The sequence below is a fragment of the Homalodisca vitripennis genome, chromosome X (assembly GCF_021130785.1).
Source record: "Homalodisca vitripennis isolate AUS2020 chromosome X, UT_GWSS_2.1, whole genome shotgun sequence".
In the NCBI taxonomy this organism is placed as follows: domain Eukaryota; kingdom Metazoa; phylum Arthropoda; class Insecta; order Hemiptera; family Cicadellidae; genus Homalodisca; species Homalodisca vitripennis.
In genome coordinates, this window is record NC_060215.1 from 62,830,151 (window position 1) to 62,853,177 (window position 23,027).

At 29.9% G+C, this 23,027-nt stretch overlaps 1 protein-coding gene across 2 annotated transcripts in view; it reads left to right on the top strand.

Moving 5' to 3' along the window:
• The window catches only part of LOC124369075 (rho GTPase-activating protein 190), a 114,709-nt gene extending 103,247 nt beyond the window's left edge, over positions 1-11,462 (top strand). For both annotated transcript variants that reach the window (XM_046826789.1, XM_046826790.1), the window contains exons 28-31: positions 1,280-1,643; positions 5,939-6,070; positions 8,743-8,848; positions 9,600-11,462. In XM_046826789.1, coding sequence (XP_046682745.1) covers positions 1,280-1,643; positions 5,939-6,070; positions 8,743-8,848; positions 9,600-9,798 — 801 coding nt within the window. In that variant the 3' untranslated portion in view covers positions 9,799-11,462. The remainder of the gene's footprint in view (positions 1-1,279; positions 1,644-5,938; positions 6,071-8,742; positions 8,849-9,599) is intronic.
• The last annotated feature ends 11,565 nt before the right edge of the window (positions 11,463-23,027 follow it).

A 23,027-nucleotide genomic window follows, 5' to 3' on the forward strand; every position in this document is an offset into this window, starting at 1 on the left:
AAGCACGAGAACTCAAGATTGTAAGCTTGACTTCTTGGGCTCGTGACTTACATCCTGTAGTGGCAATGCCTGGACTGTACCCCATGCAGCTCTGGCATGATTTGCTTATTTTAACCTAGATTTTAGTTATGTGTTAGGTTAGTTTATTCAACTGAGGACAAGATCAGATAGCAGATCTTGAAAAGTAGTGTTATACATTTTGTAACATTTAACCAATAGTTGCTTAGATATGTAGATTGAATCCTTCTTTCAGCTTATAAGTCACATGAGTGCACAAATTTGAACCCATTTTTCATTTTGTATATTACACAGCCTAGATTTTATGAGATTTACATTACAAATTTTGAAATTATGCCTCATGTGGTTCCGTAGACCTATGTTATTACTTTTTCAGATTATTTATTACATGGTTATGCTTAGCCAAACAAATATGACACTTGTGTCATGTGCTACCTCCTGCCCTGTGTTCAAAATATATATTTTTTCCTAAATCAGTATGATTTTTTGGATTGTAAAGAAAACTTTTTTTATTATTTACATTACAATTGTAGTAACTTAAATGAAAATCATATTTGCAGCAATATGTTTTATCTTTTGATTTACAAACCTTGTGTGTTCTATAATTGAGAAATGATGTCCTATTTCTTTCTTTAGGAACTGCTTTTAGAAATTTAATGGAAATTATTTATTTGTTTATGTTTATATTCAGTCCAAACAAAATAAAATTTGTGGTAGTAGGTAACACATCTTGACATTATTTTGTATCAGGTATCCCAAAATTAATAGTATTTTATCTTCTGTAGCTTCATTATTTGTATTTGTAAAGGATGTTTTTGATTATTTATTATACTGTTCATTTACTGTAGAATAACTGCCTAGCTATTACATATTTATTTTAAACCTTCAATATGGGTCTATATTGAGTTATCTTGACTATTCTCGTGATACAGCACGCATTATGATTGTAGTGTGCATGTTAATATAATTTGTATTTTCCTTTGTTAAAAGTACCTCATATCTCACAGATTCAAAAGTTTTTCCCACTTGGGCCTGAAGATGTATTTTTTTAAATATATATTTCATGTGACACGTTTTGTATGTCTCTTGTATTGTATATTCTACTTTTTACATTCAGTTACCTATATTGTCTGTTTTCTAAATATGGTTTGGAGGCACTTTTTAATAATATGTTTTTGCCTAAAACTTTGATCAAGGTTATACTTTTAATAATAAAACCCTCATTAATAGAACTTTATTTTCAACAAGTATTATTTTTCAGTTTGGAGTTGTTCCCAAATCAAAGGATGGCAACAAGACATTACGAAGGAAAGAGAAACAACGGGCGAAAGAAGAAGAAAAACTGGAAAAGCGACGTCAGAAAGAAGAAAAACTAAAGAAACTGGCAGAAGAGCGGGAGAAGAAAAAACAAAAGACAAAATCAACAAGTGGAGGGGTTAAAGGTGGTGGGACATCTCATCAGTCAACTCTGGAGCAACTGGCTCAATCAGACAGTAACGCAGTTCCAATAATCCTGGAGAAGTGTGTTCAATTTGTGGAGGAAGAGGGCTTAGACTCAGAGGGTATTTACCGTGTTCCTGGCAATAGAGCTCATGTTGAACTCCTATTTCAAAAATTTGATGAAGGTATGTATTTTCAAGAGGTGTCTGAAAAACCTTGTCTCAAAAGTATGTCACAAACTCCCACTTTTGACACTCAGTTCTCTAAAAATTTCATACATAAAATACAAAGATAGTACTTGAGGTATTCTTAGGCCTGTATGTTACGAAAAGTACAAAAGCACGAAGAAATTAACAACAAACTGTTGAAATGATGTAAAGAGTTCATTTTAAACTTCTTCATTACCAAATTTTTTGGATCTTTTCAGACAAACATGATTCCAGATTCCAGCTGTCAAATCTATGAGAGCGTCAGATTTCAGACGCTGTAAATAGACAGAATGTGGTTTTTTCAGCAACAAACTGAGCTACCTGTGATCTGCTAGTCTGTTTTGCAACTTCATGTTAATTTGAGGTTAACATCATACCAGATGAATATTGCAAATACATCTACTGGTATTTTAAATAGAATTTAATTGTTATCTTGCTTTGGTACTTTATTGTTCAAGTCTGTCATTATACTTAGATCCTATTATTCTTTAAAACTCATAAACTTAGTAATTAGAAATTCTCTAGTCATCGTTTTGTTGAACCTCATCACACCAACAAAATGTTACGCTTGGACCTATAAACAATTATTTTTCAATATCAGCATCAGAGTCAGCTTTAATTATAATCTTTAACCCTTTGAGTGCCACAGCATATTTTCCCAAGTCATACGCATAAATTGCCGGAGCATTTCCTTCTGTTTTGCAAGCGTGTGGGGAAAAAACTATATTAAAAAAACTATTCAACCGATTTGAATAATTATTTTTTTGGTTTGTGTGTTATAAAACAAGGTATTTTTTCCATATAATATTATAATTTTATTTTCATTTACACAAAAAGAATATAGGTTATAACAAAAAACTAAAAAATTAAAAAAAATAAATTTCAAGTTTGAACTAAAATTTTATTTATACAATTTTTTTTAAATTTTTTTTAGCTATACCATATGAAAGAGCATGAAAAACTGAACAAAAATCATGCATAATATGGTGTGTTACAGTAATATTTAACCAGATACTGCAATATATACAAAATACAACAAAAAGCAATTTTTGTTCAAGTTTGTCAAAAGTTTAGAAACAATATTATAACTACCCTATTTCACTCAATGAAGTAAGACGACTGTAAACTACTAATTATATAAAAATATACACAGGCCTACAATATAACCTTACTTCACCTAAAATCAATAGTTTGATTGGAACTTGCGTTTTACTTCATCACCAATCCAACAATAAAATATACGTCACTAAACATGGAAAAAGAAGTTTATAAATGCATTGTAAGTTTTACTGAACACAATTGCAGAATAGTAATAACAACAGTTTTCAGCATAAACACACGAAACTAGCACAATGTAAACACACAACGAACGAAACTGTGTAGTTAATGGCAACAAGTAGCAGCTGACCAACTATTGCGTCATCTGTTTTTTTCTGATGACAAATAACTACAAGGGGGCGGTGAACAATAAAAATCAATCACAATTGATAGTTCGAAACTTGTAGATTGCCGTGAAATAAGTTATTTGTCAAAACAAAAATGAATTATATGTGATATTAATTAAATAAAAATCGTCTACTGGGTAGATGCCGGCAATTTTTGCACATTTCACAACATCTACTATGTAGACGCTGCGGCACTCAAAGGGTTAATATTTCAAATAGTGTCAAGATTCTATACATAGCAAAAGGTAATGGACAACATTTATACAGGTCAGTTAAAACTAGAAGATCCTGTGAAGGAAATTATTGAGTGTTTAGAAGGGTCAGTCTGGTAGCTATTCTTTCAGATCTTATTTTAGGTGATTTCCTCTTTTGTTCCACAGTTATTGACGTAGAGTTGTAGAGTTTCTGCCAATATAATTTGTTTTTATTTAGTTTCTTACATCTTCAGGTGGTGTACTGGGAGTATGTATTGATCACCATTTCGGATGTTATGTTGTTGAGTGTCTTTGTGTCTTTCCAAATCCTTTCCATTCTTTTGCAAAACTAATTCCTGTATGAACGTGGAGACTACTATCGTAACTTTCAGTGTTCTGAAAGTATCTCTGCAAATCATTTAGCGAATTGAAAGAATTTTGATGTTATTTTTTGTAATAGAGGCATGAGATAACATTATCACCAGCAGGCCATATTGATATGGCTCAACACTCAGAGTGGAATACCCAGTAGTTAGATAACTCAACTATTTTGTAACTTAAAAGCTGATGTATAACTTACGTAGAATAATAATGTAATATGTACAACTTATCTTGTAGATAATAAATTAAACAGCACAGAGAAATAATAGCAAACATGTTCAAGGACATGATTGACTTGGCTGCTGACAGGTAATGAGAAATGTTGCTTTTTCTTCAATTCTTAAAGAAAACTTATTTAAATGGAAACCAAAAGAAGATAAAAAGATCTGATTAATACAGAAGTCCAAACAACGAACACATTTTGTCAGCAGTAACTGTTAGATAGATTGACAAACTGTCAAGTTCAAGAGGTAGAGCAAATCTAAATTCAAGATATGTAAAAATCATAGGAATTTGTAGATTTAACCTAGTACTTTAAACACCAAAGTTGGATTCATCTTTAAGCGCAATAACATTTTGTAAATTGTATCAATAGCTGAATTTTTTTTTAAATTTAAAATACTGTAACTTAGATGTGGCATTTGAATGAATGAATCTTTTTATTCACCACAGTATTTACAAGTTTTGTAACAAAAAAATTTAAGAAAATGCAATATTTATATATTTTTCTTACATTTCATGATCACTTGTAGAAATAACCCTAGAACTATGTGACAGAAAGCTACAAGATACCCTTTGTATATTTGAGATCCTTTCAATAAAAAAGACAATGTGTAACAAACTACATATTTTGTTGTTATTCAACAATATAGTAATAACACCACCTGCCTATAGTTATGTTTATATACATCACAATAGTGTTGGCAATTTAAAAATATGTATGAAATGTTAAGCTGTCTATGTATTGGTTTCTTTTCTTTATTCTACTAAAATTCAGTTGTGGAATTGGTAATTCTCATTTTGAAATATTAAAATATTTTGAAATATACTGTTTGGATTGTTTTAAGTATTTGTAAATTATATTTTAACTCTTTTGCTACCAGTCAATACTTATAGCCTATTTAAAAACTGTCAAGTCATTCACTAAAGGCATGTCTTAAAATTGGCAGTTCAGTTTTAGACATTTTGCAACGTTTTACATAAAGATTCACATAATCATTATTAATGATGATATATAGCTACAATTTGCTTTGCTGTTTTACTAATGAACCTTAGTATTATAAACAGTATACAATTTATCATTACTGTTAACCTTATAGGATGGGTAAAATAAGCTTTAAAGAGATCAACCTCTCATTAAAAAAATTTTAAAACTATAACTACAATATGATTAAAAGGGTATAAAATTATTTTAGTTTGACTGAAAAGAATATTGAAGTCCAACTCTATATTTATTCTCCAACCATTTGTTGATAAACAATATTGTTCTGAAACAATAAAAAATAGGTAATGGTGATTACAAATAAAAAACATAATTGTGGGCAGTTTAATGGAGTATTGCAAATCATTTAATTTGTAAATACAAATACACAATTCACATTAACATAGCAAATAATTTTTTTTATAATTCGGTCTTAGGTATTTACAAACTAAACAAAGCACTTATCATACTAAAATAAAAACACTAAATAATGAAAATTTATTTAAAAATTATAAACCATTTTACATTTCAGACTTTTTTAAGTCATAAATTAAAATATGGAATTCATATAAATAAAACATTTACGATAAATCAGTTTTTAAAGATAACTTCTTCTTGAGCACTTACAATCAAACAACATTAAACTTATAATACAATAAAAATTACAGTTTATTTAAAATTTTTAAGTCAGAATTCTAAATGTTTAGCAAGAGTGAAGAGGTGTAAAAGAATGAAAAGTGTAAATTTCCTTTCTGTATTTGCACACCTATATTTAGATTTCTTTCCACAAAATGATTTTCATATACACTAATTCTAAACATGATACTCACTTTAAATAATTTTTAATGAGAAATTTAATATATTTTATATCTGACTTTGTGTCATATTATCATCTGGAAAACCGGACGTTGGCAGTAAATGGATTAATCGTGTATTTTAATTATTAAGTTTGAATCTCAAATTATATAGTGTAATCGTATTATGTGGAATCTAAGTGTCCACAAACTTTGGGAATTAAGAATTATTAATATTATTTTACTGATGTTTCAGATCAAAATGTAGACATAACCAGCCTTGACATTCCTGTTAATGCTGTTGCTACTGCACTTAAAGATTTCTTCTCCAAGCGTCTGCCTCCACTTTTCACTGAAGACCTAATGAGTGAACTGGAAGATTTATCAGGTATGTTAGCCCATTACTTTTTGCTTTAATTACTTTACTGTAAACATTGAGGAACAAGAAAAAATTACTCCTAGTACGGCATGTTGATATGGCTCAGAACCCTGGGATTCAAAATGGACTAACAGTAGTTGAATGATATAATTTTATTTTGCTGAAAACCTATCTTTACAGTTCTTTATCGCTACTAGAATCCAGGAATTTAGTTTTTTTTTGCTTTGTGGACTACATTTACACTTACAACGGAGTAATGTTTAAACTGAGCACTATGTAGATAAACAATGTAAACCAGGATCTTCCCTGCACCATTTTTACTAGATGTTGAAAAGTATGTGAAAAGTACCAATGTCCCTTGGATCAGACATTTGATAATGGGAAGATATGAATTGTAGTGCATATTCCAATTTTTTAAAGTACTTTATATTTTTGTATGAGATTACATTTAAGATTTCTTTTTAGTCAATCTTTATCTAGTTTATTAGGAATACATTTTTTAATCCCTTTAAAAAAATGTAAAATGTAAATGTTTTCCAAATAAAAAAATATAAATTTGCTAAACTGTGTGCATGCTAAAGCTTGGGTGATCAACAAAGGTATACTATGTTATCACACAGGTAAAGACAAACATATTTCACCTTATGAAAATGGGTCTCTGATACTTATTTTTCATTCTGTCTGTCTGTATGTGTTTTTTAGAAATAACTTAATATCTTAAAAACTGATAAGTTTAATTATACCAAATTTGGTTCAAATGTATATGATAATAAGGCCAATTACCAAAAAAATTATCATGAAATTATCTTTATTATGTTCAAAATAACTTCCATTAAAATTTTTTGAATATCTTAAAAACTAGCAGTTTTTCTCAAAAATAACATTTTTTAGAGGATATTATCGCAAATCTAATGATACCAACATTATTTAAATCAAATAGTAAATAACTAATTTAGACCAAATTTATTGTGAAAAGACATGGCCCACATTGAGCTTCTCAGTGAATGGTCAACCATACAAAAACTAAATAAACGGCAGCTCTTGTAGTTTTTGAGAAAAACTGCTGGTTTTTAAGAGTTTAAAAGTTCTAATGACTGTCATTTTGAAAATACTAAAGATAATTTCATGATATTTTTTCAGTAACTGGCCTTGTTATCATAAAGATTTGAGCCATATTTGGTATAATTTAGTTTATTGGTTTTTTAAATATTAATTTTAAAAAACACATACAGACAGACAGATGAGAAACTTAGCATCGGAGACCCATGTTCATATGGTGATATATGTTTGTCTTGACCTGAGCAATAGTGTAGTATACCTTTGTCCAGAGAGTTACGGGACACCCTGTATATAAAATCACCTAAATACTATCCGTCCACAATTTTTATGAAAGTAACTTGAGAGTAAAGACAGGCTGACTTCTCATGGCCACTTTATTTTAATTTTAATGTAAAAAATTTAACTAAATGAGTGGCATACAATAAATATAAACCGTGATCATTACCAAATGTTAAATTAGTTATATATATTAATTCCATTAACTGTGTAGTAACTACATTCTAAAATATATAAGATTCTTTAAAATTCCCTAAATGTAATTTAGTTCCATGGACATTCCTCGCTGCCCAGTCTAAATCTCTTATTCAATGCAAACAAAATCTATGTTAGTGAATGGGGTTAGATTTAGGGTCCCTGTTTTTAAGTATTGTACTTGGTTGCCATGTGTTCAGGCTTAGTTCATGATGGGTCAGTCATAATGAATGCTAAAACACAATATTGTTTGAATTAAAGGCACAGTTTGTCTTAATATTGGTTAAATATATAGACCAAATGTGGTTAGGCTTAAGATAATTGAAAACCTAATTAGCTTAAGACTAATTCAATATGCAATACCTACCTTAACAATAATTTAGTCTTCATTGCAAGTTTATTAAGTCATTTGATTTTTTTAGTAACAGTTTATACTTCTGCTATCTACATTTAGTAGCGGTCTTATTTGAAAATTGAATTATATTAAATTAAATTTTGCAACAAAAAACAAATAGTAATGGTTATAAACAGAACGAGAATCTTCTTTATTCATTATTTTGTATAAAGTATTGTACATTGAATGGAGTCATAAACTTATGTACTTTATTTAAATGATTTTTATTGATGTACATAAACAAAATATTTATCAGTATTATAAAATAATGTTTGTTAAAGAAACTGTTTTAACTTTGCTTTTATTTTCTTGAAGTCATTAATATTAAGTATACCTGTTGATAAACTATTAAAATATCTTAATCTTGCATAGGAAGGTTTTTGTTGTACAGAGTCAACTTATCATTTACAAGTGTTTGCTGATATTTTCCTCTTACGTTACAGTGTTGTGGTTTGTACCGAATTTTGTGAATGAATACAAAACTTCGTTCTTCTGAGGTATTAAAAATCATTACATTATTTGTTAGGAATTTATTTGTAATTAATAATTGGTTTTAATCCAAAGAAAGGTTTATTGGTAAAGTTATATGAGTGATTATACACAATTGAATGTGAGTATCAAGTATCTTGCTTTTTTTTGGATGAAGAATATATTTTTAGTTAGCAGTGATGTGTTGGGTAATTTAGAATTTAGAAGTATGAATTTTTAATGAGTTCTTAATTACTCATTAATTTGATTTAATTTCCATTATTTACAGTAAAAGGTGACAAGAGCTGCAGGCTTTTAGCATTAAGGAGCCTTCTGAAGAAGTTACCACCTGTCAACTTTGAGGTTTTGAAGTTTGTTTTTCATCACTTTGTAAGGTAAGCAGATGTATATATTTTAATCTTTTCAATTCATAAAGTGAAAGCATGCATAAAGTACAATAGTATCTCATTAACTCAGAGTATTTGAGGCTGTGTGTAGTCTAGATAAATAAAAGTCTAAATCAAGTGAAATAATCTTAACCTTTTGAGATCCATTTGTTCCTCACCGGGTTTTCTTACCAGATCCGATTAATTCCAAGTGAAAATACATATATTTAAATATTCCTTATGTACATATAAACCAATAAATTGTAATAAACTCTTTTTATACATGTTTGTTAAGATTTTACCTACTTAATTTTGACTGAGTCAAAACTGGAAGGAAGTACCATCAGCAGTATTAGTCATGATCTAAATACCTACATAATTAAGTTCCTGGCTTAGGCAAACATGTCATTTGAAAATAAAAATGTTTATTGTACTATATATACACACACAACATATTTGATTCAGTAAAATACCAACATTTTAGCTTATGAAAGTATGTAGTACTAATTACATGGGTAAACTGTAGAAGTAGATTAGTTGGTGTGTTCTTTTGAGCAAAGTAACATAGTTAGGCCTAAATTAATTACTTGGGTTCATCTACACTTCAAAACTGAATATTATATCAGTATGATGTGTTTTATAGGCACACGGATTGCTTTTTGTCATAGTGAAATTAATCAAATATGTTTTGTATATTTTTATACCTTATATTAGTATTAATACAAAATGAGTAAGTAATAGTTTGTTTTAAATTTTTCAGAGTATCAGAAAATTGCAAACTAAACAGCATGGACTCCAAGAATCTTGCCATTTGTTGGTGGCCAACCCTTCTGCCGATTGAGTTCAGTGATATGGGGCGTTTTGAACAGATGAGACCCCATCTCGAGGACGTTGTTCAGACCATGATAGACCAGTACCCTTTTCTTTTCTGTGGGAAAGAGGCTTTTGTCATGGTTTGAATGCTCATATTTGTATACACATCCTTTTTTATCAACAGGACAATTTAGTATAAAAACTGTATTTGATATTAAGATGTGAATAAGATCCAGTTACTCGCTTCTCACTAGGCATGTTACGTCCATTCCACTACAGATCTGTGTATCGGTGTGTACTGTGTATTAGCATAAGACTCTTCTGAACATAAGCTATTCAACATCATATTCGATGAGGAGCCAAAGATGTTTTGATGATGGCTATGTAATTTTTATAGAATTAACATCGTAGTATATGTATAGTTCGATTAATTTATTGTTAAGTTATGTTTTTACCTATTTATTTTGTTGATCGGAAGTTATTTACTTGAACTTGTAATAAAAATAATGTAAATCTTTTGTATTAGGATCGATGCTGCAGGATCGGAATTAGAGTTGTAAAGCTTTATATTTTCTACTAAATGATGGCACTTTGGTTTGTGTCTGGGGATGGTTTCTGCGTAAGTTGAACATATTCTGTTGCTGCAGTTAGTTGTCTCTGTAATACATTGTGCTTTTCTCGCGCAGTACTCGTAATCGTATGTTCTTTTTTAAATTTAGTTAATAAATAATGCATTTCAAACTGACAGAAACCTCAGCTGAACGCTATATATTGGCTGGTATGACGGTTGAACTCAAGTCGTAACATTTGTCTAACTCAATTACAGTATCAAACAGAACTGGCTTTGAAAATGAGTATGCTTACTGGTCTGGATAATGCACAAAACCGTCTTTATGCGGTGCTTATTTAGGATTCATAGTTTTGTTACACATATATAATTTCTATTTATGTTGAAAGCATTATATTTGTTATGATTTTATTTTAATAGTTGTTAATAATATTTTAACTTTATTTGTAACTAAACTGTATTTTTAATTACAATTTTAAAGTCACTGGAAATGCTTAATAACATTTGAAATTGTAATAGTTGTCAATGTCATTCACTACCACACACTTTTATTGATCTGTAATGTTTTGAAATTAAGAGCTTTTAAAAAAATGCATGAGAGATTCTCTAAAAAACGAGAAAGCATAATTTATTTGTTATACAGTTGTAATCTCTGCCATTGCACATTATGACACTCAGCAAAATTAGTCATTGTGATACAAAACTTAGTTTAAACACCAATGATATTAAGCAGCTAATTATTTACTACTTCCACGCAAATCCATGGAACTGGTAACAAATATAGTCATTAATTTATTTATATTAGTGAAGGTTTCAGTGGTACGAATGTGTTGAAAGATTGTATAGTAGATTTTAACCGAGCTGTGATAGTTTTAAGTTTTTGCTTCAATTTTAGAATCATACTTTAGTAAAAAAAAAACCTTAACCTAACATAGGCCTATGTTGAGTATGTTGCTGAGTTACTCATCACAACTAGTCGTTAGTCTATCCTGTTCATTTTCTAATTTAAATGTCCTTGGAACAAACTCTCTCAACAAATATATGTATGTATATATACATAAATATATTACGAGAAATCAACTGGGATTAATCCATTTGAAATTGAAAACTCCGAAAGTTATGAACGTAGTGACCTTATCCAGCATTTCCTGTACACTTTATGGATTAGTTACTATTATTTGATCAGTTATGTTATCCTATTTGTATTGTATGTTTTTTTACAATAAATTTTTAAGTACATAACTATCAGAGATTCTTTCACTAATCAAATTTAGATATACCAGAGTGAATTGTATAAGAGCAATTAAATCCTGGATGTAGTTTTAAATAAATAATTTATTACTGACAGCTTGAATATCAGTTTTATTTGTTTATGGCTTTCACAAATTGAAAATAATATGTTCAAAATAAAAAAGCTTTATACAGTAGCATTGTTTTGTGGCTATGTCCATGTTAACAAAACCAAATTTCAATTAGTGAACACTAGAATACAAGTTAGAGACACATTTTGGCAGACTGGTATTTTTAAAATTGCTTCATTATATATGCCAAATTATAAAGTGCCGATAGTTAATTTATTTTTAGAACTGATGTAATATACAGTGTGAAAAACACAGCAATTAATTGACAAGTGTAAAACACCAATTGTGTCAGATATAAATAAATTTAATTTGCTTAAACATTGCAGAAATAATAAAATTGGATAAATGATGATACCGTTTCCTTTTGTAGTAAGTGACATTATAATTGTAACATTTAAATTTTGAACTGGCATAAATCTTTTATTTCAACCCTTTGGGTGCTCAACATAAAAAGATTCTTCTGCAAAAGTACTGAGTATCTAAGATGTTTCTGCATCAAAAGTGGAGATTCTAACTAGCGACTTTGTAGCCTTTTTTTACTACAACAGTTAGCCTTTAAAATTGGGGTTTCATTCCTTGTTGTTTGCTTTTGTTCCATGTTTTAACCGTAAAATTAATAATTATAGTTTTTTTTTTTTTTTTACTAAAACAACATATTAAACGAAATTGTTCCCCTTCTATTGAAACATGTCTGTGAAAGTAAATATTGTATTCAGCAGATCCTGAAGATTTTAAGTGATTTACACAAAATGTTTTCCCGAACTGATAACCACCAGTAGATGCTTCTAGTATTTTCATTATCTGATAATAAAGAGCGACATGATTGGTAGGTGACCAAGTTTGTCAAATATGCTTGATATGTTAGTATAAAAATAAATCCAGTCTATTTATTTGAGCTATTATTTGGTACAGAGTATTAGATATTATGGCAAAAACACACAGAATGAAGTATTGTGGCAGAATACTCAAAAAGCATTACTTGTTCATTTTGCATTTGTTTATCAGACATTTATAAATTTCTAAAAATGCTCAAGACCATAAAACAAGTTTTTACTAACTTATAATTAATTAAGGGTAAAAGATATTTTAATTAAAACTACAGTTTGCAATGAATTAAAAAAATTGTGTGCATCATGTATCATCCAAATATGGTTGCAGAATGAAAAAGCTTGATTTACAACAAAGCGTAGAGACACAGACTAAAAATCACTTTGATCTTTCTTTAGATCAAATTAAATTTGACCAAAAATTAAAAAGCAAAACAAGTCTAGTCCAAGCCAAGAAACGATGAGAATGTTTTGAAATTATTACTTGACAAAAAAAGCATATTGCCAGCAATATGGATGCAGCCATTTTGATTGCTTAGTTTATAACTTTTTAAAAGTAGAAAATGCCACTATCCTTATATTCCCTAAATTTTATGACCATGAATAAGTTACCGCTTCTTTGAGATTCTTATTATTTCATTCTAGTCTCCTATTGAAAATGTATTATTTTTTTAATAAAAGGTGATTAATCATTTCAAACTATTATTAAGAGGCCTTCATATTAACAATCATATGTAACAAGTTAAGTCTCGTTTAGATTGGACCTGTTTAATGATACTCAATGATACTCAATGATACTCATTTATTACCGGTAAAGATTACATACATTGTCACATTGAAAAACACAATATTGTACATTTCAGTTTTAAAAGCAATGTAATCCTCCAGTTCGTCCATATCTTTAAAAGAAGTGATATATTAAATAAATATATCAATTAAAACAAATCAATTAATTATTTAAAACTAATTACAATACAGATAAAGAATTTCCCAAAATCAACAACAATTATCTAATTTATAACTAATCCCAAAAAACTCATCCACTTCATAAAGTGGGTGTTCCAAAAGGAAAAATCCAATTTGTCTTTTGAAAATACTAAATGGCAGTGATCTTAACCCATTTGGCAGTGTGTTCCATAATCTTGGTCCAAGAGACAATGTTGCTAATGAATATTGTTTGGAAATCAGTTTTTTGGTTACAATATTGTTTGCACCCCTTGTGTTATATTGGTGAATGTTTTTATATGTTAGCTTGTTTGACGTAGCCATATAAAGCAAAAGTTTATACACAATTAAACAAGGGACTGTCATAATATGAAGTTCTTGAAATTTTTGTTTACATGAATCCTTATAGCCAATACCAGAAATATAACGTACTGCTTTTTTTTGTATTAATAAAATTTTATTAATGTTCTTCTTAAATGTATTTCCCCATATTTCAATACCATAAACTAACTGAGAGTAAAAAAATGCATAATATACCATTTTAAGAGCTTTTTCGTTGCAAAATTCAGACAGTTTTCTCATCATAAATATTGCTTTAGATAACTTTAAACAAAGAGTAGTTATATGGTCATTCCAATTTAAATTTTTGTCGATAATCAATCCGAGAAATTTTGTAGAATCAAACTTTGGTATTACTAAATTGTCAACTGCTATTTGAATTTCAAAGGAAGATTTTTTATTTGAAGTAAAATTGAGAGCTGTTGATTTATTTGCATTTACTGTTAAAAAGTTTTCATTAAAGTATTGCACTATATTATTAATTTGTATATTTGCTATGATTTCTAAATCCTCCAAATTTTTGTGTTTATATAGTATAGATGTGTCATCTGCATATAAAATTGTCTGGTTAGGATTACTTACATTTCCAATGTCATTAATATATATTAAAAATAGCAATGGACCAAGAACGGAACCCTGAGGCACACCCCACTTAATGTCTGATCTTTTAGATGTGACTTCACCCTGATCATTTTTTATGGTGACAAACTGTTTCCGACAGACCAAGTAAGATTTCAGTAAATCATGAGGTGTCCCTCTTATTCCGTAGTTTTCTAATTTATCAAGCAAAATATTTATATTTACACAGTCAAAAGCTTTTTGCAAATCCAGAAACACACCACAAATAAAATCACCATTTATCATTCCTTCCATTATTTCATTAAGAAATTTGATTATGGCTGACAAAGTGGACTTCCCCCTCATGAATCCATGCTGATTTACAAAAAGTATGCTCTTAGCTTCTAAAAAATCAATTAACCTATTACAAATAGCTTTCTCAAAAACTTTAGAAATAACAGGCAGAAGTGCAACTGGTCTATAGTTAATAATTTCTGAGCAGTTTCCCTTGTTTTTAAAAATAGGCACAATTTTAGAAATTTTTAAACTGTCTGGGAAAATTCCTGTTTCAAAACTTGTATTAATTATAGATGATAAAGGTCCTGCTATAACATCTGAAATATTCTTTAATAAATCAGTACTTATGCAGTCCCAACCAACTGCAAAACTATTCTTCAAGTTCTTTATTATTTTAAGAATCTCTTTTTCAGAGGTTGGGTGAAGAAACATGCTGCTTTCAATTCTTTTACCCTTAAAAGAGTAATTCAGATTATTAAAATTAATAGCCAATTGTTCAGGGATGCCCTTAAAATATTCATTAAACTGATTGGCAATAACATTAGGATCAGTTATCAAATTAGCATTGCTTCTTAGTGAGATGTTAGCTCTATTTTTTGTATTTCTTCCTAAATCTCTGTTTATGATTTTCCATGTATCAGCATTTATGTTTTTTGAATTCAAAATTTTATTTGTCATATATTCTTGTTTTGTTTTTCTTAGCAGACTTTCATATTTTTGCTTTTGCATTTTTAAAAGATTCTTAATTCCAAATTTATTACGATTTTGAACCCAGAGTGATTCAAGGAAAATTAAAACATTTTTTGTCTCCGTAATTTCTTTAGTTATCCATGGAGTTTTATCTTTAATCTGTTTCTTAATATTTTTATTTTTTATTGGGCAACAAATATCAATATTATAATTTAATATTTCAACAAAATTAGAATATTGCTTATTGACATCACAACTTGATGTCAATATATCCCAGTTTTCTTTTTGAAGAAAATAATTTAGTATGCGTACATTTTCTGCATTGAAAGACCTTGCTTTTGTTGGTATTCGCTTTAAGAAATATTCTGTTGCATCGTTAATAGGAATATTAAGTGTGATACCAAAGTGATCTGATAATCCTGTAATTATGACTTTTGAAGTTACTTTTTTTAAGCCCAACTTTTTATTGATTACTATATTATCCAAAACTGACTGTGTATTCTGAGTTACTCTGGTTGGTTGGTTTATCAGATATCTAAAATTGAATTCATTAAGAAAAGTCATTAGTTTAAATTTATTGTTAGAGTGCACTAAAATATCAATATTAAAATCTCCCATCAGAATACAGTTAGAACTAGAATCAAGTGAGTCAACTATTTTGGTTAATTTACATATAAAACTATCAATATCAGAATTGGGCGGCCTGTAGATACAAATAATTATGTAATTCTCATTGTTTATTTTAGTTTTAATTCCTGTAGCTTCCAGTAATCCTTCACATGAAGTTATATCAAGTTTTTCAAATGAAACAGAACGTTTTGTGAAAATTGCAGCTCCACCACCTTTAATTGAGGTTCTAGAGAAAGAATTAGCCAATGTATACATCCCATTATTAAATTTGATGCATTCAAGAATGTTATCGCTCGTCCAATGTTCAGTTACCAGTAAAATATCAGGATTTAGCTGGTCAATTAAAATTTCAAAATGGTTCAATTTTGGTTGTAAGCTCCTTGCATTCTGATGGAAAATCTTAAAGTCTGTTATACATTTGTCTCTGCCTGTAATACTTGCAAGTTTTTTGTCTGATCTAATTCAAAATTTACTCTATTATTATAGGTTACATTAAAACTATTTAAAGTGTCACTTGAACAAGATACTGAATGCTCCCTAGTAGAAAGAAAATCACTGAAAAGATTTTTCTTCTTAATTGCACTGTGAGGAGTAGACCATCCTGAAAAGTTAGTGGCCACCGATTCATTGTTGAGGCGCTTGGTATCCGTAGACTTTGTTGTGTTCAACACTTCACAGGAGTCACCATCGACAAATGATGTAGATGTCTCTAATATTATATTTGGGTTTGACACATCAGGATTTTCTTGATTCTGCAGCAGCGCAGAGATGGTATGTCGTAGATGTTGAACAAACTCGGCATGTGTTAAACCATTCCTTAACACTCTTCTGGCCTTTTCGTCATACGTTACAATAGTTACAGAGGTTCCCGTGACACGCTGAAAATCAACTATTTGAGCACAAAAATGTTCTGGATTGATACCATCTCGCACACATCCCATGGGCGAACAAATCAGCTGACTGAAATTTCTTTTCTTGAAGAAATGTTTAAATGTTTAAATGCTCTTGTATCAATAAATCGAGTTAAGGGGGCGCTCCATCCACCAAAGATTTCGTTGTTGACTGACCCACTTCATAGGTGCAGCGAGTATTGGAACTATGTACAAGAGACAAAAGCTAAAGGTAGTATATTGTATTTTTAGAACAGGATATGGAAGGTAGTTTTGCACCTGTCAATGTCCCGTTGTCCCAAATGTGATGAGGCAGCAATATCAACAAAAAATACCCTCATTGGGCCCGGCCAGGCTTGAGAATGGAATCCGACTTGCTCGTTGAGTTTCTATCAGAAGGCATCGCTCCAGTAAAATCAGATTGTGTCTACACGGTGTAATTTCTTTCAAATTGGCTTTTAGGAAAAAATAAATATATAATTTCATAAAATATTATAATTTATTGAGTGTTTATTTTAAGCATCTTAATTCTAATACATAATACTAGCCACCTCAATACAATTACACTATTACCTAACGGTTTTCAAAGAGTTCTACAATTAAATAACTGGAGAAGAATTACAAAATATTTAACTATAAATCTGCATTTACATTTCCAATAAAACTCAGAATAAAGTATAAATGTGTATAATAAAATAATATAAAAATATAAATATACTATATATTAATGAAAAATAATAATTATAATTTAATGTCAAAATTATATATGATATAATAAAATGAAAAAACTAACAAAACAGTTACCCATATGGTAAGATAAATAAAAATAACATTATTCAATAAATATAAAATAATCCATTACAAATATCAACTAGTGGACAGTATTATATTTATTTAATATAAAACAACATGAAATGATAGAATAACATTACCAACATTTAAGTATAATTAATTTTAAATTCCTACTATTTACAAAATTATATAAAATAAATATTAAAAGAAACTACAAAGAAAGAAAACAGTTACCCAGAATAAAAACATTATTCAATAAATGCACAATTCATTACAAGCATCTACTACCAAACTCTATTATAATAACATAATAATATATGAATGAACAGAATAACATCAACATTCAACATATAATCTAATTTTAAATTCCTACTATTTACAAAATTATGAAAAATAAATATAAAAAGAAATTACAAAGAAACAAAACAGCTACCGATATGCCAGGACAGTTATCCAGGAACAAACATTATTCAATAATGAATAACATTATCAACATTCAACATAATGTTATCTTAAGCACCCTTTTAATAACAACTCTACAGCAGAAGACTAAATGTTTTACATTATGATAAATTATGTTATATATAATATATATGTACATAAATCATGAAAACAGTTACAAAATATTTTATTTATATGGTGCATGCTCGGCCATTGCATTACACATTTAGATGTGCCTGTTGAGCTTTAATAGTTTGAGCAGATTCTCTTATTGGCATATTTTGCCTGCGTCGTGGATCTATTATTTCAGGAAGTAAACAATAAAAATAAAAGTTTGATAGTTTATGGACAATTTCTTCCTCCCAGAATATATTGTCTCTCTCGATTTTGTCCACTTTGATGCCCAGAGGAGTCCACAGAACAAACATAGGAAATTTCCTTCTCGTAATATGAAGTTGTCCTTGAACTTGGTAGTAATACGGGTGAGATGTCCTTATGGTAGGACCATTATCTGTTTGTTTCTCGAAAGACTCGATTATGCCCTTTTTGTGTACAATAACCATCTGGTGAGAGGTGGCTTGCTGAGGCTGGACACTTTACCTCCACAATACCTTCATCTCCAATCAGTCCATCTGGCTAAGCGTCACTGCAGCAATCTTTTTAAGGTCAGCAATTGCTTTAGGCTCGTGCCTTTGACCATACTTTGTTGACGCACAGTTAACATTAGTGTACAAAAGTTGCTTCACTACTGGTGTACAGCTTGAGTGAGCTTTCCTTCTGCACACGAGTCCAAAGTTTGAAGCGATGAGCCTGGCTCTTTTTTCTTCTAACCACTCATTATGCATTTTACATCTTCTTTTTTTCTTAGTTTTGAAATAAATTCTTTAACATTTATCATGTACACTTCATGATCAATATCCGGCTTTTGAGCATTTGGCCCGTAATCCTTGTCATTTGATGACGTGGGCGCAGATAGCTGCAGTGACCTTTGTACTTTCTATCGTTTGGTCTGTCTATTACAATCACGTTCAGCTTTCCTTTTCACAGACTACTCGTATTTTTTTGCATACTTACCAGGACTTGAGCTCATCATGACTATGGAGTTTGTAGAATGGAGTACCAGTTTTGTGGCTAACTACAGTTGCGGCACATCTTATTTTATATGCATTCTTTTGAATAAGATTTGTTCTTTTTTTCACCAGTAAACATAGCGACACACAAATTATAGTGTTCTACCATATTGCTGTCAACGTCTTCAATGAGATGGTGAGCATAACTTAAACTGGAAATTTGTTTGATAAAATAAAACAAGACTAAAAATTTGTTTGTAATTAATGTTATACTGTATACGTGGTTACCACTCATTAAGTGATAGAAAGGTTTTAGGTTTCTTATGTCTCCAGGGAAGCCACTTCCGGCTATAACTAAAAAAAATTATTTAAATAATAGCCACCCAGAAACTGTGTCACCATACTCCTAAAAATGTTTTCATTCATCACGTAATAAGTATGAACTATAATAAAGTTAACTAATTATTAAAGATAATTATAATACTTGCCACTCCAGATAAGGCGTTGTAGTTAGTGCGGTATGATCTCTTAGACCAGCAGCCATCATGAACTGCAGTTAGCAAGAGCACTTTGTCGCGGTCCACATCACTTCGTTCTCATGCAAGTTTGATCTCTTCTTCTGCTGCAGTCTAAAAATAAATGGACTCCATTTTTTAAGGTGAATACATCTTGCTGAACACATCCTTTTTTTTAATTGTACAACTCACTCAGTTAAGGGTGGCACTTGCTGGTAGTGGTAATAAGTCTGTCAGATCTTCACTAAACATAGTTAACCATGTTTATTAATTTGCTGAAAATCTAATACAAAACTGATTTTAAGTTGTCCATTGAAAATCCTTTGTTTACCTATATGTGTTTCAAATTTTGGCCATATTTGTTATTATGTAACTCTAATTATTTTGCTACATTGAAAAACATACACGTACATTTAGCAATGCAGTGTCCAACATGATCAACTATTAGGATATCAAACCTGATAAGCGGAAGGATTCATTTAAAAACATGCAATAAGGTTTACAAGTTTTAATGCTTTTTATCAATTTTAGAAACATTGGCTATGGTTTTCTGAATCTCTCATGTTTGATCAACGATTTAAATTTGGTTATAAGACAAAACAAATTAAAAATTGCTTTATAATTATTTATAGACCTCACTTCAGTTACATTGAAGTTCTGCATCTGTACTGAATCATGCACTATAAAATAGACACATATTTTAAAAAGAATTATTTGCAATACATACTAAAACCATATTTACCTTCATTTCTGCAAGAGCTGTTTCCTCCTATCCTCTAGAAATCTTCTGCTTGTAATTTATGTAGGTTTCATTCATGCAATGAATGTCCATTGCACCAGCTAACTTCCACAAATTAGTGAACCCACCGCCCGAGTTCATCACACCTGCGACTGCTAATGTATTTAAATCCATTGTCTTTGGATTCACTCCAGAAAGTATTTTCTAAATTACAGGTATCACATTTAAAAATAAATCCTGATTTGAGACTAGGTACTACTTCTTTTTTCAAAGTCAGGTTCAATAAAGTACATCCAAAGTTTATTCCATGTTCCGATAGTTCTTTCAATTCACTTAAAAAATATTGTACATCTATAATTCTGCGACCTTTTACTGTACACCTATTTGAGTTTTTATCTACTGACCCACAGCTTTCATAAACTGGTGTTTCTTCAACAGTATTATTGTCATTTTTTTTGCTTGCGCTAGTGCAAATTTATTAAGAATATTCCATTCTACAAGATATTGTCCTTGTCTATTTAATTTGCACCGTGATTGATTTCTTTTGTTTCTCATATTTAAATAGTAAACCAAATTTTACAGTTTGTAAAAGTCGCACATGGTTGTTGACAATATCAATAATAGTAAGCACTACAAAATAACACAATGAAATTTCAATGCTATGTATCACATTATAACACACCTTCTCTGTCACACTTTATACTAAGACAACACATGAGTACACAGGACACACTCTCCATAGTGTAATTTTCAGAGAGCACTACTGGCAACCATTAGTCCTTGAATACTACTCTAGGACTGTCGTGATAGCACGGACCTTGTGCTAAACCTTCCTAGAATTCAGAATGAGTTCTCAAGTGAGGCGATAGCGGGCGGGTGTCATTTTGCGAGAACCCCAACCGCCACCGCTCCACGCCCCATGGTTGTCAACCTCAGCATGTGAGCATATCTCCCATGCTTCTCTTATGTATAAAGGAACTGAGTGGGGATTACCAGACTTTAATCTCTTATCGTTCATAAATCAACAATAATGATCTCAAGCTCTTCACTTCATGTTTTGTTAAACTTTAATACAATTATAATGTCTTGAATATTTTCAAAGTCCTCACAACGTATTTATGATTATTATTATTATTATTATATATATATATATATATATATATATATATATATATATATATATAGTGAAACACAGTTAATGCAATATTCTTTGAAAAAGATAATATTAAGACATTTTAATTTTGGTGCCATAAATTATCTGGTGAGTTTATCAAGTAGTTTCAAACGGGGCACCGCTCCGATCAGTGACAATCAATTAAAATTTCATAACGTCCTCCTGACGTACCTAAACGAGATAATTTGACGAAACAAAAAGGATATTGAAGCTCGTGTATGTAATAAGTGCATCCAGTGATCAAAATTTTAATTTTTAAACTAGAAAATTTTTAATAAAATTAATTATAATACAATAACAAAATTGCATTTAATACATTTTCAGTGTTGTTTTTTGGAAGGTAATCACTAGATCCTCTAGACATAGACATAGACATTCCTTATTGCCATTAAATATGATATGCAATAGGCAGAGTCAAATTACAACATGATTTATAACCAAATTACAATAGAATCTTCAATTGCAGGTTACAAGTTAGAAAATTAATTAAGAGTCAGTTTTACATTGCAAATATATAAAAATATGAGTTTAAGGCACATACAAAGCGTCAACAGTTAAAAGATCCTTAAAACTAAATTAAAATGGTAACTTAGCTTAAAATTTAAAAGTTGTCTCGTTAAAAGTGAAATTTAAAAACTCTTTTACATCATAAAATGGGTTATCTATTAACCAGTTATACATAACATTCTTAAATCTAGCACTGCTGATGTGATGAACAATTGGTGGGAGCCTGTTAAAAAGCTTTATACTCATAACATTGTAGGAAGACATAGTTTTGCTTAGCCTATAGTGAGGAAAACGAATAGTGTGACTAGACCTGGTAAAATAGTTATGTACATCAGTAGCAAGGGAGTGTTGAAATAAATTATTGTTCACATGACATGAACATACAAAGATATACAAGTTGATCACAGTCAAAATTCTCTAACAAAAAGTGGTCTACAATGGTCAGTTGAACCTGAGAAAGTAAATATCCTTAATATCTTCTCTTGTAACAATAAAACATTTAATACACCTATACCATTACCCCAGTACAAAATACCGTACAATAACACAGAGTGAAAAAAAGCATAATAACATTGTTTTAAAAAGTTGGTGGGTACAATATCTCTTAATCTTCTAATCAGGTATACTACTTTACAAAGTTTACTACAAACATGTTCTATATGTGAATGCCAAGATAATTTTGGGTCAATATAAAAACCTAACAATTTAACAGGTTGTACAAAGTCTACATTATTACTATTTAGAAAACTATTGTTTACAGAAAAGTTTATTATTTGAGTTTTTTCCACATTCAGTAAAAATTTATTTGCTGCATACCACTCAACTGCTTCACTTAGAACTGTATTTGGCATGTAATCACACAAATTGAGATAACAGCTATTGGACTTAAAAAAAGTAACATCATCAGCAAACATAAGTGTACTAGCCGATACATTATCAGGAAGGTCATTAACCATTATCAAAAAAAGAAAAGGGCCCAAAACCGAACCCTGTGGGACACCATACAGAACTTGGGCAGCATCAGATAGAGAA